The following is a 17,852-nucleotide window of genomic DNA, read 5'->3' as shown; positions in this document are numbered from 1 at the left end:
TTCCTGCATTAGCAGTCTGATACCCCTGATGCCTAATTCTACCTTAGACAAATGGAGCCTTTTCTATTGGTAACATGACTTCATTTTCCTCTTATCCTCTGGAAACTGCTCTGTGTTCAAGTTGCTGCTGAGTGCAGGCCTTATGACTGTTTCTGCATTTAACAAGCAATGTTAATAGCATATTTAATTGCACTGATATTAAGCCTTTTCACCTTAAAACTGTAAATTCAATTCAAAGACTGAAGCTTAAACTTTATGCTACCATAAACAAAGCCCACTTTGTAATCAGAATTCTATTCCCCCCTCACCCCCCGCCCCTGACACACACACACACACACACACACAGAACAATGGTCAGTTATACATCCATGGATTCCAGGAAGCTAAGCAAAAGCATTTGTCATTTAAGTAAAATAGGTTATAGAAATTTTAAATTAATGAAGGAAGAAAGGTCCAAATTAAGAGCAAAATGGATCATTTTTCTTCTTTGAATTGTACTCTTTAATATATTAACATAATCTCCGCAAATACAATTTTTAGTATTTTAATATTAATTTAGTTTTGAAAGTAATTTTCCCTAGTAAACATAAGTTAGGTCAACCAAAAAAAGCCTCGTTTGTTTTAAACCTTGCTGTTGAAATAATTCTAAATGCATTAGTATTATTCATTACCTTGGTGAGCACCTAGGGATATCTCACCACGTCTGTAATCTTTACCTTTACTGAATCTCCCTATAGATGGAGGCTATTGTCAGGAATCTGTACTAACTCCGAGACATAGTCTGGACTGAAGTTGCTTTTAATTGAAGAGGCCTCAGTGTTTAGACCGGAGAAGGCAATGGCAACCCACTCCAGAACTCTTGCCTGGAAAATCCCATGGACAGTGGAGGCTGGGGGCTGCTGTCTATGGGGTCGCACAGAGTCAGACACGACTGAAGCGACTTAGCAGCAGCAGCAGTGTTCGGACAATGAATCTCTCTCAATTCACAGCCTCCACCTTTACCCTCCATAAAATGAGACTTCCACTAACTTGAATGACAATTGCAAAGTTCATGTACCAGTTTTCATTAAGTTGGTTTTCCCCTGGTAACCTGTGTCTTGTAAAACCTAAATCTTAAAAAAAAAAAAAAAAAACTATTAATCATAGGGACAAAGGAAATCAGTTTTACGCAAAAATGCAACCACGTATGAGAACTACGCAAATGGATGGTCCACGTTTGGCTGAAGTCATCCGACGTCGTTTCATTTGCTTTTGTATTTCCAGTTTGCCAACCCGTTTCCCAAGATTGAGCGATTACAGCGATGACACAAGTCAGTCTCGCACCCTGTCAAAGACTGTGGCCCGTTGCCAATTACTCCTCGGCAAACTAGACTCAACTGGGTCTTATCCTCTGATTGTCTGTCGGGACTGAATTCAACACCCGAATTTGGGTGCAGGCTATTTTCTCGGGAAAAGTCAAAACATCCTCAAAGGATCAAAGAGCTCAGTCACAGAGGTGGAGGAAAGTGGAGCCGATGAGTCAGGTTAAGCAAACCCCTCAGCCCTTGTTCCTCAGCGCAGCGCTCCAGATTTTAAAGACGGTTAGGAGGACCAGGAGAGACACGAGGGATGAAGGCAAAAGGCTCGATCCTGAATCTGAGCCAGAGACAAAGGTGAGGAACTGCGCGAGGGGGACGGGGAGACGGACAGAGGGAGGCTCCTCAGCCCCCAGCCAGTGGCGTGACTTCAGGAGGACTCAGAAAACGGGCCAGGACTGGGTAAGGATAGGAAGGTGCCAGCGGGGCGGGCGAACAGGCTAATCGTAGGAGTGGCGAGTCTGGGAACGCCCCCCTCCCGGCCCCGCCCCCACCCCGCAGCGTAGGGCCGGGAAATGAAAGCCAAGCGTGCTCATGGGTCACGGGCCGGGGCGGCCCCTCAGCCTCCGGCTTCCCGGGGTGGGCGTCTCCGAGAAAGGCGCGTGCCTCACGTCCTTCCCACCCCGCCCCCTGCTATCTGCGCACGCGCGGCCTCACCCCGCCCCTCGCGTCCCCGGCGGAGCGATGGGACGGGGGCGGGCAGCCGGGGTGAGGAGGCCGCCGGGAGTCCCTAGATTGCCGGCGCGCTCCGCCTCCGCCGCCGCTCCACCGCCGCCGCTTCCCTCGCCGCGTCACGGCTCCCGGGACCGCCCTCCTCTGGCCCCTCCTACTCGCTCCCTTTCCCCCTCCTCTTACCCTCCCTCTCCGACCGATCGGTGACTTAAGCAACGGAGCGCGGTGAAGCCCATTTTTCTCCTTCCTCGCAGCCGCGCCGGGCAGTTCGCGGCGCGCGGCCCCCACGCTCCCGCCCGAGATGAATGCTGCGGCAGAAGCCGAGTTCAATATCCTCCTGGCCACCGACTCATACAAGGTAGAGGCTCGGGGAGGAAGAGGGTGCGTCGGGGAACAGCGCGAGGCTGCGGGGCGGGGGCGGCCGGGCTGGGGTCTTGGCGCTGGGGAAGCCCCGAGGGAAGGCGCGGCGGCGGCGGCGGGCGGGATGGGGCAGGTGAGGCTGGCGCCGCAGTTGGGAAGGAGGCTGATGGAGCAGTGATGGAGGGATGGACGGCAGGAGGCGGGGCCTGGGGGATGCGTGGTGGGGCGGTGCGGCGAAGGGTTGAGGCGGGCCCGAACCGGTTCCCCGCACTCGCCGCCCGGGGCTCCGGGCAGCTCAGCGGCCCGACGGCCGGGGCGTCACTGGGTGAGCTCACGCCTTCCCCAGGAGTGCGGCCTTTTGGTCCTGGGCCAGGCAGGGCCGGCCTTGGTTAGGGCTTGCCTGAGGAGAGCAGGTCAGTTAGGTAACGGCCCCTGGGATTCCGCCGTGGAAAGAGGGAGTCAGGTTTGAAAAGTAGGGTTTCCCCCGCGGAGCTCAGTCAAGCAAGCTCACCCCTTAGTCGGCAGATGTGTCCCTCCTCGAGGAAGGGGTGGGCGAGGTCTAGTAGGGCTGCTGGAGCCAGCCACGTTCTTCTGCTGGTGGCCCCGGTGCGGAGGACCCTTATCTGTCTGTTCCGGGGAGCCCTGCTCGATTCCCCAGTCCCACTCCATTGGGCTCGGTTTCAAACTCCTTTGCGTCTGGTGATCACTCACACTCCTCATCGTCTGTTGCAAAGGCCGATCTGCCTTTATTCCATTAGAACCACTTTGTGATTTCTGTGAAAAGGAAAGTGAAACACAAGAAGTTTAAAAAAAACTGTAGTTAACCTAGAGAACATGTTGAGAGGACACAGCGTTCTGTTACTATGGCTATTGGACGCTTGTATGTATAGGTGTCCCGATCATTTTATTTGAAACTCACATACATTAATAAAGGGAAGAGTGGTTAAAGGGAAATTTGAAGTAAACTGGATTATACTTTACTAACAAGCTTTGTTATCCGGGACACCTAAAAAATGACATGTCAGACTGAAAACTCCACTTTCACAAAATAAGTTTCAGTTTTTACTTGAGCAGCATGGCAGTTTGGAGTATAGCGATTAAAGCATGTTTTCAGATTTTTTGTTCTTTTAGTTTTTTTCTTAAATATTCCAGTATTTTCGAGAATCCCATTTTACCTCTTTTTTAACTTTTTTTCCTAGCTGGTTTAAGATTCTACTTTTGATAATTAAGGTGGGTTATTATTTAAAGTAGAACCAAGTTTCTTTAAGGAGTGGTCTTTTAAATGGAACTTTAAAATGGAAATCTACACAGTTGCAAGGAGACCATAGTGCTATCAAGGATGGTTTACTTGTGCTTCTCTTGTGGTTACTTAGTTCATGGTATTTTGAGTGTTTATTTAATAGTGATTTTAGAATGGTCTCATTCACAGTTTTCGAAAACTTTATCCCCTTAACTAAATCTTTAAAATAATTTTCAAGTGTTTTAATGTATTAATAACAAGAAAGGTAAGTTTTAACTTTTAAAAACAGTGTGCAAGCTTCTTTAGTTTGTGGCTCCTCTAGCTATTGTATATAAGGAATGTAAAATTGCTTTAACATCAGTTTCCTGGGATGAAAGGTAAGAGTGGTTACCCTAATGTTTTCTAATCTAGCTAGGCATACTTAACAGCACTATTAGAATTTGTACCTATTTAATAAAGTTTATTCCTGTCCATTTCAAGTCAGACTGGTTGGTGTATTTATCCCCTTCCTAATATAAAACCTTTTAAGAAGATTATCATCTTAGTAACTAACATGTTTCATTTCCCACCCTCCCTCCCAAGAAAACCCTCAAGAGGATTCAATCAGGTTGATGTTTTATTATACCAGTGGTTTGCAGCAGTCAGTAAAATAAATTGTGTATTTTACACTTGCAATTTAGTTTTTAAGTTTCATTTTCCTTACATTTTTGGTGGTACTTATAGCCTGTTTCAGAGAAGGCAGTGGCACCCCACTCCAGCACTCTTGCCTGGAAAATCCCATGGACGGAGGAGCCTGGTAGGCTGCAGTCCATAGGGACGAGAAGAGTCAGACAGGACTGAGCAACTTCACTTTCACTTTTCACATTCATACATTGGAGAAGGAAATGGCAACCCACTCCAGTGTTCTTGCCTGGAGAATCCCAGGGACGGGGGAGTCTGGTGGGCTGCCGTCTATGGGGTCGCACAGAGTTGGACACGACTGAAGTGACTTAGCAGCATAGCCTGTTTATCATTTTTGCTTTTTTTTTTAATCTTCTTGGATGAAGAGGAGACAGCAACGGTAATCTTGAGTCTCGAAGCAGTAGAATTACACTTCTATTTGGAAATTACCTGAGAAGATTATATACACATCCTTATCAGTACTTACATACTGTTGGCCAGTTAAAGTAGGGAGCTAGCAGCTTTGGTTGTATTGGTGGAACGGAACAGAACAAACTAAATTGTTGATTTGGTTCTTTTGCAAGGGGTGGGTTGGGTAGAACTGAAGTAAGGATAATTGGCTGTCTAGGCACTCTAGAAAGGTATTTTGCAAGTAGATAGAATAATGTCCAAGCACATGACAACAGGTAGAAATTTTGTTTTTGCTTGTATCCTTTCCAGACAGTTCAGGACAATTTGGACTAAAGGGGCATTTAAAATATGTATTCATTTCTGTAATCTCTTACTTCATTATACATAATGATAAATGAAGGAAATAGATGAATGTGGTTGTTTCTTCTGTTTTCATCCTGGGTTCTTGTTACAAATGAAAAGGACACTTAATCTTAAGTGTTAACCACTTATATTTTCAAAATGGTTTAAAGAAAATTATCTACTGGGTTATATTTACATTGTGCTAATAAGCCAGCTAAGGAAAGGTGCATTGGGGCTGGCCTTAGCCATTGCGGTGCTAAAAAAGTATTTGGAACATTTTTTTGTAAAGGAAATAAGTCATTTTTTTCCCCACTTATTTCTGGGATGACCACTGATCAGTTTCCAACTAAATGAATCAGTAAAAGATTCATTTCTATTCCATTCTTCTTCCCCTTCTATATAGATAATGTCTGTAACAAACTACAGCAGAGAGTAGTTTTACCATTTCTGAACATTCTACCTGTTAGCAGGTTGAAATGGAAGATGTTGTCAATTCAGACTCAGTTGGAAAAAATAAATAACAGGCAGTGGAAGAAAGAAATCTCTAAGCAATTTACAGTTTAAGCCACGTCAGACACATAAGTTATGAAATGTGCTGTCCAGTGTGGGTTGCTTCTCAAAAGGTCATTTTAAACTGGTTATCTTGAATTCAACACATTTTCATCCATTAATTAATAAATATTAGAGACCCATTAGGTATTATAATGGGTCCCATCACTTCATGGCAAGTAGATGGGGAAGCAATGGAACAGTGACAGACTTTATTTTGGGGGGCTCCAAAATCACTGTAGATGGTGACTGCAGCCATGAAATTAAAAGACACTTGCTCCTTGGAAGAAAAGTTATAACCAACCTAGACAGCATATTAAATAAGCAAAGACATTACTTTGCCAAAAAATGTCCGTCTAGTCAAAACTGTGGTTTTTCCAGTACTCATATGTATGGATGTGAGAGTTGGACTGTAAAGAAAGCTGAGCACCAAAGAATTGATGCTTTTGAACTGTGGTGTTGGAGAAGACTTGAGAGTCCCTTGGACTGAAATGAGGTCCAACCAGTCTATCCTAAAGGAAATCAGTCCTGAATATTCATTGAAAGGACTGATGCTGAAGCTGAAACTCCAATACTTTGGCCACCTGATGCAAAGAACTGACTCATTTGAAAAGACCCTGATCCTGGCAAAGATTGAAGGCGGGAGAAGAAGGGGATGATAGAGGATGAGATGGTTGGAAGGCATCACAGATTGGATGGACATGAGTTTGAGTAAGCTCCGGGAGTTAGTGATGGACAGGTGGGCCTGGCATGCTGCAGTCCATGGAATCGCAAAGAGTTGGACAGGACTGAGCAACTGAACTGAACTGAGGTATTATAAAAGACAAAAGATGTCCATTACAATCTAAGATGGGTGAAAGTTGATTTTAGAAAAGTTACAAAAGGCTGTATGATTTATGTATGGTGATTAAGCACCCAAGGTAGCTTTTTGAAAAACAGCTTGCTTCCTCATAAGTGGCAGAATAACAAATCTTATTTGGGCATTTTGGGGTTAAAGATTTGGGGCTAGATGACAATCATTCCTATGGGTAAGTTAGTCCTGCTTCAGACTTGAGCTACCAGTGTCTTCCTCTGAACTGTTCCTTGTTTTTCAAAGTTGCTTCTCCTTCACCAATTCTGGACACTTAAGTATGGTTAAAACAGCTCCAGTGGCAGCCTAAACCCTGTGAGAAGTGTGGTCCTGCTGCAGTTTGTATGTCAGAGAGCACCTGTGCATTCTTAGGATAGCGTTTTCCCAGTAAGTTTTATATTATGAATTACAGGAAAAACCCAGGCAACAGAAATAAAATCCTATATGTAAATCATGAATATACTTCATAGAAAAACTGGATGAGGCCAGCAATAATTGTAGAGTATCTTGCAAAACAAAAATACCAGAAACTGATAGCCTTTTTGTCAGTTTATGAAATCTCTCTTAAAGGTGTGCCAAGAAAAGGTTCAAGTTGCTAGGAATTCTACCAGAGTCAAGGGACGAGGCAGCATAATGATAATGGCTGGTTTTATAATTTCTCCCCTTCACTAAAATAATATAATCCCCAAATCCTTAAATTGTATTTTGATGTTAGTAGTGCTTTATAAGCCAAATAGCAATGAGTCATTTTCTGGAGCAACAGAAGGACAGGGGTTGAGAAATCCTGAATAATATTGAAAAGAAGAAAAAATCCATTATGATTTTTGCTGTTTCTGGCTCATTACTTTTGAAAAGGTAGAGAGTCTTAATAAGTGCCTCCTACAAATGCCCTTAGATATTACACAGGTAACATAGCTTCATTTGTGACTTCGAGTCTGTTACTCCATATGCTCTTATATACACATGGTAGTGTTGAAATGTTGGCTTGTGATTATTTCTTAGTGATTATAACTGTGAAAGTAGGTTAGTAGTAGTTACCTTTGGTCATGTGATACCAATGTGGGAGGAAAGCTCTTGGAAATATATTATGTCAACCTTATAGGAAATCTAGAGAAGCTCAGGAGAAAAGTATACTTTGCTCTCACTCTATGCAACTGTAATACTTCTCATATTTCTCTTGAACTGTCATACATGGTTAATTGACACTGGGAGTGCAGTTTTTAGAAGCTTATTTTTTCATGAAGTAAAATCAACCACATAACTGAAATTTAGATTTATTAGAAGAGCTACATTTTCCCTTGTGTCTCTGTTCTTCATCACACATATATTTATGTGCTGGCGGGATTCTGTTAGTTGCAGGAAGGCTATGTCAGTTTAAGAAACATTTTTAGGGGTAGTCTTTGTGGAGAATATTAAGAGAAATTTGTTATTTTCTCATTTTATAAATTTAAATTTATTGTACAGCCATTTTCTCAAGTGGTGGAAGTTCAAGGCAGTGCTGAAAAACAATATGATTTAAGAGTGCTCTTTTGGCAGGTCACTTAATTTTGAATATTATGAAGCTTTTTGTTAGTGTTTACTTACCATACTTAAAACTAAGCTCTTGATTTCCCTACCCAGTCCTTCCATGCCTTTCCTCGTCTCAGCAAATGGCACCATTATTCACTCAGTTGCTCAAGCCAAAAATCTAGGCAACATCATAAAATTCTCCCCCTCTTTATTCCCAAATCTAATCTATCAGCCTACTTCTTCAAAGATATTGAGTCATCATCTCTCACCTGATCTGAGTTTTGGCAATAGTCTCTTACTGATACTCCTGCATCCACTCAGGTCACCCTGTAATCTACTCTCCACCTCTGCCAGGCTTGTCAAATGTGAATCAGATCATAATCACTCTAGCCTAAAGCATACCAGTGGCTTCCCCACTTGAGGTAGCCTGTGAGTCCTATGTGATCTTGTCCCTGCATCTCTCTCTGACTTCATGTACCTCCTCCTCATTCTCTAAGCACCAACCACAGTGGTCTTCATTTCTGTTCTGACCTTTCCTATTTCCTTGTCATTTAGATCTTGTTCACATGTCACTATCTCAGAAGAAGCCTTCCTGGCCTCCTATTTAGTCTCCCATGCCTTAATTTTTCATAGCATCCATCTAGCTCTGAAATTATGTTATGACCTCTCAGCCCTCACTTGGAGAAGGCAATGGCACCCCACTCCAGTACTCTTGCCTGGAAAATCCCATGGATGGAAGAGCCTGGTAGGCTGCAGTCCATGGGGTCGCTAAGAGTCGGACACGACTGAGCGTCTTCACTTTCACTTTTCACTTTCATGCTTTGGAGAAGGAAATGGCAACCCACTCCAGTGTTCTTGCCTGGAGAATCCCAGGGACGAGGGAGCCTGGTGGGCTACTGTCTATGGGGTCGCACAGAGTCGGACATGACTGAAGTGACTTAGCAGCAGCAGCAGTAGCAGCAGCCCTCACTAGCCCAGTGAGACTAGGGACTATGTCAGTCTATTTTACTTTCCCATCCTTAGCATCTGAACCAGTGCCTGATTACACAGCAGGTAGAGTATATATTTGTGAATGAATTAACTGTTTATAAAATAAAAATGTATTGATTTGAATTTCTGCTATATCATCTCATTTTCTGATAAAAGTTCCAAGGGGCTTAGGGTGACAAGTTTAGCAGAAATGAAGTTTAGTAAAATGAAGAGGACAGTAAACTTAGCACAACTAAAATGAGCTATTTTAGAAAATATTTACCAAGAAGCTCTGTTTAAAAATTTTTTCCCATTTAAACAATGTATATGCCAGTATATAAACAGATCGGAACATACTATTATATTTTATTCTTTTCAAATATATTGGCTGTTAGTAAGTGGTTGATAGTAAATTGTTCCACAGTTAATTGCCAGAGAGTTTGCTGATTGTTTAGCTGAATTCTTAAATAGTTCTCTTAAGTTTCTCCAAAGATTTTAGAAGTCATACGTTATATCTAACTAAGCCTAGACAACTTTGTATTTTTAATGTTTGTTTTCAGAGAGACATTCTGAATACTTACGCAAAGGTTTTAAGTACCATAATTAAAGAACACAACTGAAGTAAAGCTTTAAAATTATATAAACGTATTTCATTATTGTCCATAACAGGAACTGTATTTGTAGGATGGAAAATCTTTAGTATACTTTTAAACCAAGGTGGAATTAAATAGCTTAGGTACATTTCCATTTAGCTTTTGACTGCTTGGTCTACTCAGAAGAAGAAAATAATTCATTTGCCTTCTAATACTTTTAAATCTGATATAGAAAAAGTAAACTATTATAAACTATTAAAGGTGCACCATTAAGTATGTGAACCTTGAAAAAGGTCCAATAACTACTGAGTCACAACTGTGAATCTTTGTTCAAATTTTACTTCATCAGAGCTGACTTTTCTCCCACCTCACTGCTTATTCCCACTAAGGAAATTGGAGTTATTTAGATTGTAAACTGGACATTTTCATTTTTATATACATGTATATAAAATGTATATATTTATATGTATACATATATACATTGTGTACATTTTCAAGTGGTGATATCTTTTTCTAACTAGTTTCTTAAGTAGTTAAAGTAGTAATCATTTATTACTGTGATTATCATGCCTATATATACATATGCATGTTTTTGCATTTTAATGAATCAGCTAATAGACTTAATTGCTCTGGATTTTGTATTGGCTTGGAGAAGGAAATGGCAACCCACTCCAGTATTCTTGCCTGGAGAATCCCAGGGACAGAGGAGCCTGGTGGGCTGCTGTCTATGGGTTGCACAGAGTCAGACATGACTGAAGCGACTTAGCAGCAGCAGCCTCTGTATTAGCTACTTCACTGAACTACTTTTTAAATCTGAAATTTACACTGGCATCAGCCCCTGAGTTCTAACTTTAAAAAACTGACATGTACTTCTAGGGTTTTTTGTTTTTGTTTTGGCCTCGCCATGCAGCATGTGGGCTTTCCTGATGGCTCAGACGGTAAAGAATCTGCCTGCAGTGCAGGAGACCCAGGTTCAATCCCTGGTTTGGGAAGATCCCTGGAGAAGGAAATGGCACCATACTCCAGTGTTCTTGCCTGGAGAAGTCCGTGGACAGAGGAGCCTGGCAGGCTAGGGTCCATAGGATCGCAGAGAGTCAGACGTGACTGAGTGACTAACACACATGCACATGAGGAACCTTTGTTCCCTGATCAGGGGTCAAACCTATACCCCCTGTGGTGGAAGCACAGCGTCCTAACCACTGGACTGCCGGGGAAGTCCCTGTGCTAGGTTTTGATGAAGCTTCCATATACCTTGTAATATATAGATAACTGCCTGTGTGTGTTCAGTCCAACTCTTTGAGACCCCATGGACTACAGCCTGCCAGGCTTCTCTACCCATGGAATTTTCCAGGTAGGAATACTGGAGTGGGTTGCCATTTCCATCTCCAGGGGATCTTTCTGATCCGGGGATCTAACCTGCGTCTCTTGCAGCTCCTGCATTGACAAGGGGTTTCTTTATACCACTGCATCACCTGGGATGCATAGATGAGCAAAACAGAAAGTTGCAACTCTTACCTGACTTAGGCAACAGACCACGTATTAACAATAAAGATTCACCTCCAAGGTTACCTGTAAGCAGCATCAGGGGGCTATTAGACAGAGTTGTAAGTTGCTTCAATGAGAAAGGAAACATATTTTAAACATTTGTGACTTTTTTCCTTTCTGTATTCATTTTAGAGTTTTTGTGTTAAGCCACAAAGATTCTTTAGGTTAAAGCCAAGTTTTACTTGGATTGAGATTGTGCAGCCAAACAGGGAAAACATTAGTTTTTCTGAAACTTGAGATCAGAAGTAAACAGGGAAAATGGTTTATGTCCACAGCAGTCGTCCATGAAACTCATCTGCAAACATTTATTCCACCATTACCCTGACTCATCACCCTATCTGTAAGCTTTAAGGCATTATTATTCCTATTTTTTCAAATAGGAAAATACACAGTATTCTTCTAGTTGTTTTTTATTGGTAAAATATTGTAACCATATTAAAATGTAATAAAATCAGATTATAATGAACACAGAAAACAAAAACAAATAAATTTTCAACAGTGGCTCTTACCTAAATTCATGGAAAAGAGATTTGTAATAACACCTCTTCATATCTTTAAATCCACAAGGATTTAATGTTGTAATTGTATAGGCATATATTTTGCAATTCAGAGGTGGTTTGAGAAAAAATTACAGAACAGGGTATTTTTTTCCACTGCTGCTGCTGTAGCTTTCATCCAGGTTTTCACAGTGTCACTATGAAGACTAGAAGAGATCGTTTCCAGTACCTCACTATGCAGATGGAGAGCCTGAAGAAGTCATTGACTATTGACTTGATGAGCGTTCCACACTTAAATAGTAACAGTACCAAATTCTGCTTTCAGTTCATTCTTGTATGTTGTATATCCCCCCAGGCAGCTGCTTCTCTTTCCCAAATGAAGACTGTTCACCAAGAGTAAACGAGATACCTTTTTTTTATTTTTCTCCCCAAGTGTCCGGTTCTATAGAGGCTATGTACTTCCTTAAATCCAGTCTGTTTATAAAAATTTATACTCGCCTGTGATTTTGAATTTAAGATACCGAAGTATTAACAGTGTCTTAATCATAATGGGGCTTCCCTGGTGGCTTGGTGCTAAAGGACCCATCTGCCAATGCAGGAGACATGGATTCAGTCCCTGGATGGAGAAGATCCCCTGGAGAAGGAAATGGCAACCCACTCCAGTATTCTTGCCTAGGAAATCCCATGGACAGAGGAGCCTGGCAGGCTACAGTCCATAAGGTTGCAAAAGAGTCGGACATGACTTAGCAACTAAACAACAATAAGCACGACACTTACTTTTTATTCTTTATCGCCGGAAAAGAAGCTCATCAATAGCAAATCAGTATATTTTATCTAGTTTTTACATAATTTCAAGTTATTCTGTTCTTCTGGTATTTTCTAATTCAAGTATTTCTCTTTCATATAGGTTACTCACTATAAACAGTACCCACCCAACACAAGCAAAGTTTATTCCTACTTTGAATGCCGTGAAAAGAAGACCGAAAACTCGAAAATAAGGAAGGTGAAATATGAGGAAACAGTATTTTATGGATTGCAGTACATTCTTCATAAGTATTTAAAAGGTATTGCTTTTCCTAATATGTTTAAAATACTGTTTTCATATACCTCTTCATAGTTGTTCTCCTATACTGTCATATTTTATTATTTGAAGTAACTTTTTGAAGAGTCTAATTTTGATATTAATTACATTAGGGGTTCTTTTGAAATTTTTAGAAATCTGTTAATTTGAAAGCATTAAATTGTATAATTTGTATGTACTTGGTGGTCTAAATAGGAGAGAGATTTTCTGAAACTAATAAGCTTGGGAAGAAATTTAGAGAAGTGAATAATTTTCTGAGAGTCATCTGGTTTGTTGGCAGACTTTAGTCACTAATTCAAAATAAAGGATTTGTTACTGACCTGGAAACTCATTTTGAGTTGTGATAGCAGTTAGAATATGTTTATGCTAGTCAGTTTTACCTTAAAGGCCTATGTTTCAAAACTACTTGTAACTGTAGAGTTAGTCTCAAATGCATTTTAAAGAAGCAGAATCCCCAAAATAATTTTTGTACTTTATTACTTGGAAGTCCATTTGGAGGGTGGGGAAATAGTTCCAAAGGTTTCTATACATTTTGGAAAACTTCATTTTTACCTTTTCAAATAAAAGTAATCTCAGAATTGAATACAGATTAAGTTGAATTTTATACAGATAATTTTTTCTGTAACATTGGCAGTTTTAAGATTAGATAGTTGAGATATGTTGTGCTATTGAAAATATACTTGGATATCAAAAGTACTTCATTACAACACAATTACCCAAGATGTTTTAAATAAGTTTACTAGTGATCTTATTTAGAGAGTTACCAAAGACTAATGTTACACTTCAATTTCCTTCAGCTTAAAAGCTTTATAAAGTGTTATTTATTATTAATTACAGCTAAAATATATGGCTTGTTATAGGCCAGCATTCTAAGAACTTTTATTCAGATGTCATAACTCATTTAGTTCTCACAACCACACTATAAGTAGGTATTATTCTCATTTGATAGATAAAGTTAGCTAAAGGTGTATGGGGGGGCGGGGGTGGCAACAACGTAGGAACTGTGAAAATTATTGGATTGTCAGCCTCCAAAGATATACTTTATGAATAAAGTAAACAGGTTAACCTGGAAACCACATGTCAAAGGCTTACTCTTAAATCTGAAGACTGTATAAATTAACACAGGTTTTTTAAAAATCTCCCTAGAAGTGAATTTGTTACTGTAATTTAAAATATATATACATACACACATATAAAAATCTCTTCTACTGCAAATTTGTTTTTCACATAATTAACTTTTATGCTTCTGCTTATGAGTGGTTGGAAGTGCAGATTCCTTTTCTGACTCTGCTGTTGACTCTGGGTAAATCATTTAACCTCTCAGTTCTTGTTTTTTAATCTATAGAATGTGTGAAATAGCTAGAGACATTAATCCTATGACAACTCAGCAATTCACAGCATGCCTTCAGAAATGTAAACAGGAGATGTTTATTTTTTTAGGTAAAGTAGTGACCAAAGAGAAGATCCAAGAAGCCAAAGAGGTATACAGAGAGCATTTCCAAGATGATGTCTTTAATGAAAAGGGATGGAACTACATTCTTGAGGTAAAAAATGTGTATTTTGTATTTTGGTTTTACTTTTAGTTCAAAATTTCTTGCCAGAATTTGAATAGAAGATTAGGCTATACAGTTGATCTTTGAAAACCAGGTTCGAGTTGCACAGGTCCACTTCTACATGGAGTATCTTTCAGTAGTAAATACTACAGCACTACAAGCCTGCAGTTGGTTGAATCTGCAGATGCAGAACCACAGATACAGAGGAATTGCGGTTACAGAGGCTGGCTGTAAGTAATACAGTAATACTGTAAGTAAGGCTGACTGGATTTTCGACCGTTGGCAGGGGGTGCCTCTAACCCCCACATTGTTCAAGGATCAGCTATAATTACAACTATTGTCTGTATGGGAACCTATAACTAATATCTATTTAGATATTCTTGTGAGAAGTTAAAGGTACGTTTAATTGTTTTTCCTCATGATTAGTATCAAGAATCTATAGCATGTCTAAGCAGTTTGATACAATATGTATTACAGTTTAAATAACTAGCAAATCAGAAAGGTGATTTAATCCTTTATCTGAAAATACATATGATTAAGAAAGGGCGTGGGGCAACTTGAAAGTTTGAGCCTATTTTCTGGACTATAGAATACCTAAGAAAATAGATGGTATGAATCTATCACTATACAATTCTAGGACATTTCCTTTACTGAATAGTTAGAATAGTTTGGTACAGATCTGTGAAATGAATTTTCATTCTTTATTGTACTGTAATATCCTATCTAACACATTTGGATTCCTTGCTTAAACTTTTGGGCATCCAAAGACATGGAAATTGAGTTAAAAGTTGAATTGTCCCCTGGCCGTTTTCTATATTACATAGATAGGTGGAGAATGGGATCTACTGACATCTTTCCATGTTAATTATCTCTAAAATGAATGTGTTTTTCATTGTAAACTACCAAACACAAAGTGATAAGAAATGCTTTAACTTTCATGCCTATATTGTAATACTGAATTTTACTATTTGGTAATTTTGGCTCCATGAAGAAGTTGGATAAGCTATCTGCTAGTTTTCCATATCTTAAGTAAGGTCAGTAAAATCTATTGGCTAACTACCTCATTTAACTCATTTGATTTGTTTTGAGGATAACAATTATGGTTAAGTTAGATGCTGTGCTTAGTAATATAATTCTCAGTCGTCAAGGTGGTAAATCTTTTCATTTTCTATTCAGAGAATCTTAGGGATTCATAGATTCTCTAGAAATAATCTTGTATAATCCGATTTTACAAGCATAGAATCTGAGACCTCGAGAATCGTCATCTGAGACCTCGAGAATCGTGAATTTTTTTTTTTTTTAATCTAGTTATCTTGTCCCAAATCACGTAAACTGCCAGGATTTCTGAAACAACCTACCTTACTAGCCAAAAGTTAACCAGCTTTTAACTTTAAAAACGGGGAGGCTTAATTAAGTATCTAGTAACATGTAGCTACTATATCCTCAGCCTAATCTGGGAGAGACTTGTTGCTCTTGGATGTTGATTGCAAAAGTTCTAGAAACTATACTTAGTTATAGTCTACTACCAAAATAGTGTGAGGTCTACTGCCAGTATAGAGAAAACCTATTCAAGATTCTTCTACTGGCAGAGAGTTCTTTTCTTTTTTAGTTTGTTCATTTTATTTTGCTCTCTAACAGCAGTTCATTATTTAATCTTCCAGTCATTAGCCTTTCTTTGATGGAAAAGAAGACTACTTAGAAGAAAGATAGTGCTCTTAGAATATGCTGGAATAAACTCTTTGAAGGGGAAAGAAGAGGAAAACAACTTTGTTTTGAAATTATCTTCAAGTGACAATTTTTCTTAGCAAAAGTACTTTGACAGCATAAAATTTTAAAAATTAGTAATACTAAACTGTTAATCATAATAGCTAATTTTATTTCAGGAGGATAAACATATTCTGACCATATTACTAGCAATATAGTAAGATCTACAATTGTAATTTCTCTGACAGTAAGTTTAGCTTCTGTAAAATATGTAATGGTAATGGTGTACCATCTGTTGAATGAATAATTTTATTATTGTCTTTTACCAGAAATATGATGGGCATCTTCCAATAGAAGTAAAAGCTGTTCCTGAGGGCTCTGTCATTCCGAGAGGAAATGTTCTCTTCACAGTGGAAAACACAGATCCGGAGTGTTACTGGCTTACAAACTGGGTTGAGGTGAATTGTTTTTTGTTTTGCTTTTCATTCTTAACATTAATTGTAGATGTAAAAACCATTCAACTGGAATTCTAGTTTAAAAATTGCTACTAATGAAACTGGAATTCTAGTTTAAAAATTGCTACTAATGAAGTTTATGTAACCTCCTACCACTTCCTAAACCTCTCAAGCCTCAGTTTCCTCACCTATAAAATGACAGTTGGACTAAATAATCTTTAAATTACCTTCCAAAATCTAATCTTAAATTGTAAAAAATCGTTAACAGTTAAAACTCAGCTGGCCTCCATCTTATTTGTTGCAATCCTAAATATATACCACCATAGAGAAAGAGTATAAAAACAGCACAGGTACATCTTTAGTAACTTAAGACTTTTAGTAATCGTTTTCTTTATTCTAATCTAATCAGTTTAGGGCCTAGACTCTACCACCTGGTATTTCTCATCTAAATACATTCAAGGTTCACTATAGAAATTTCACCCTATTATCTGAGAGGTGATTACTTTGTGCTTTGTATGCTTTATCTCACTAGTTTATTGGTAAAACTAATTTGTTATATTATAAAATAATACATTTGGGATTCATTTATAAAGACTAGAAACAGTTTAGAAAAATTTTTAATAGCCTAACAGGCTCTGAAACAATGAACAATTAACTAAAATAAAGATTTAAAATAGTTTACTGTTATGTGTTAAAACTCTGAATTGTGAACTCAGAGTAAAAGGAAACATATTAACACTTCTCATACTCCTTTACTGACAGATACTTTATTTTGAGGGGATGAAATTATAAAAAAAAGTAGAAGAGTTCTTAAAGAACCACATCATCTAGTGTATTTTACCTTCAGTGCCAAAAGATCCCAAACAGATAAATCTTACTTTTAAAATCATCATTTATGAATCACCTTTTTTCACTTTTTTTCTTTTTGGTTTTCTGGTTGAGGATTTAGTCAATAAGTACTCTTACCCTGTGTTGAATTGGAGTCTCATAAAGCAGATATTTATGACACAGAACTAGTTCCAAGTCTACCTTGCTTTTCATGTATGTTTTTCTTTAGAAAGTGAAAAATACTAGCCTTGAAAAAAACTTTAAGTACCTGTTTTAATTATCATTATTTAGATGTATTTCACTAAAAAAAAAAAAGTTGATGTTTTTATAAATTGTGGACATCTTAGTTTGTTAGCAAATATATTTTTAAAGATTATTAAATACAAAATCCAATATGAGATTTAGATTTTGAAGGGAAAAAAGTTCCCTATTTTCATCTGCTTATCAAGTTTACCTTCTAATATATATTATTTAAATAATTTCAGTCCTTGGTATGTATTTTTATCTAAGGCACAAAAATATATGTTCTGAAACAATCCCTTTCTGATAGATCCTGTGGTTTTTTTTTTAATTGTGTTTAAATACCATGTCTCCAGAAAACACTTTCTCAGAATGACTTTGCCTCTTCTGTGGGTTAGAGGATAGAGGTGCTTCATCTTTGTCTTAGCCATCTCCCACC

The 17,852-nt window shown here is 38.8% G+C and overlaps 1 protein-coding gene across 2 annotated transcripts in view; it reads left to right on the top strand.

The window, feature by feature from the left end:
* The first annotated feature begins 2,060 nt into the window (after nucleotides 1-2,060).
* Nucleotides 2,061-17,852, top strand: part of NAMPT (nicotinamide phosphoribosyltransferase) — a 40,262-nt gene continuing 24,470 nt past the window's right edge. The window contains exons 1-4 of one of the 2 annotated variants that reach the window (XM_070787751.1): nucleotides 2,061-2,385; nucleotides 12,460-12,616; nucleotides 14,074-14,177; nucleotides 16,220-16,348. In XM_070787751.1, coding sequence (XP_070643852.1) covers nucleotides 2,329-2,385; nucleotides 12,460-12,616; nucleotides 14,074-14,177; nucleotides 16,220-16,348 — 447 coding nt within the window. In that variant the 5' untranslated portion in view covers nucleotides 2,061-2,328. The remainder of the gene's footprint in view (nucleotides 2,386-12,459; nucleotides 12,617-14,073; nucleotides 14,178-16,219; nucleotides 16,349-17,852) is intronic. The other variant, XM_019958670.2, reaches the window with a different exon arrangement.

This window comes from Bos indicus, chromosome 4, assembly GCF_029378745.1.
Source record: "Bos indicus isolate NIAB-ARS_2022 breed Sahiwal x Tharparkar chromosome 4, NIAB-ARS_B.indTharparkar_mat_pri_1.0, whole genome shotgun sequence".
NCBI classification, from domain to species: Eukaryota; Metazoa; Chordata; class Mammalia; order Artiodactyla; family Bovidae; genus Bos; species Bos indicus.
Note: the sequence above shows the minus strand (reverse complement) of the source record. Positions and strands in the feature narration are given on the sequence as shown.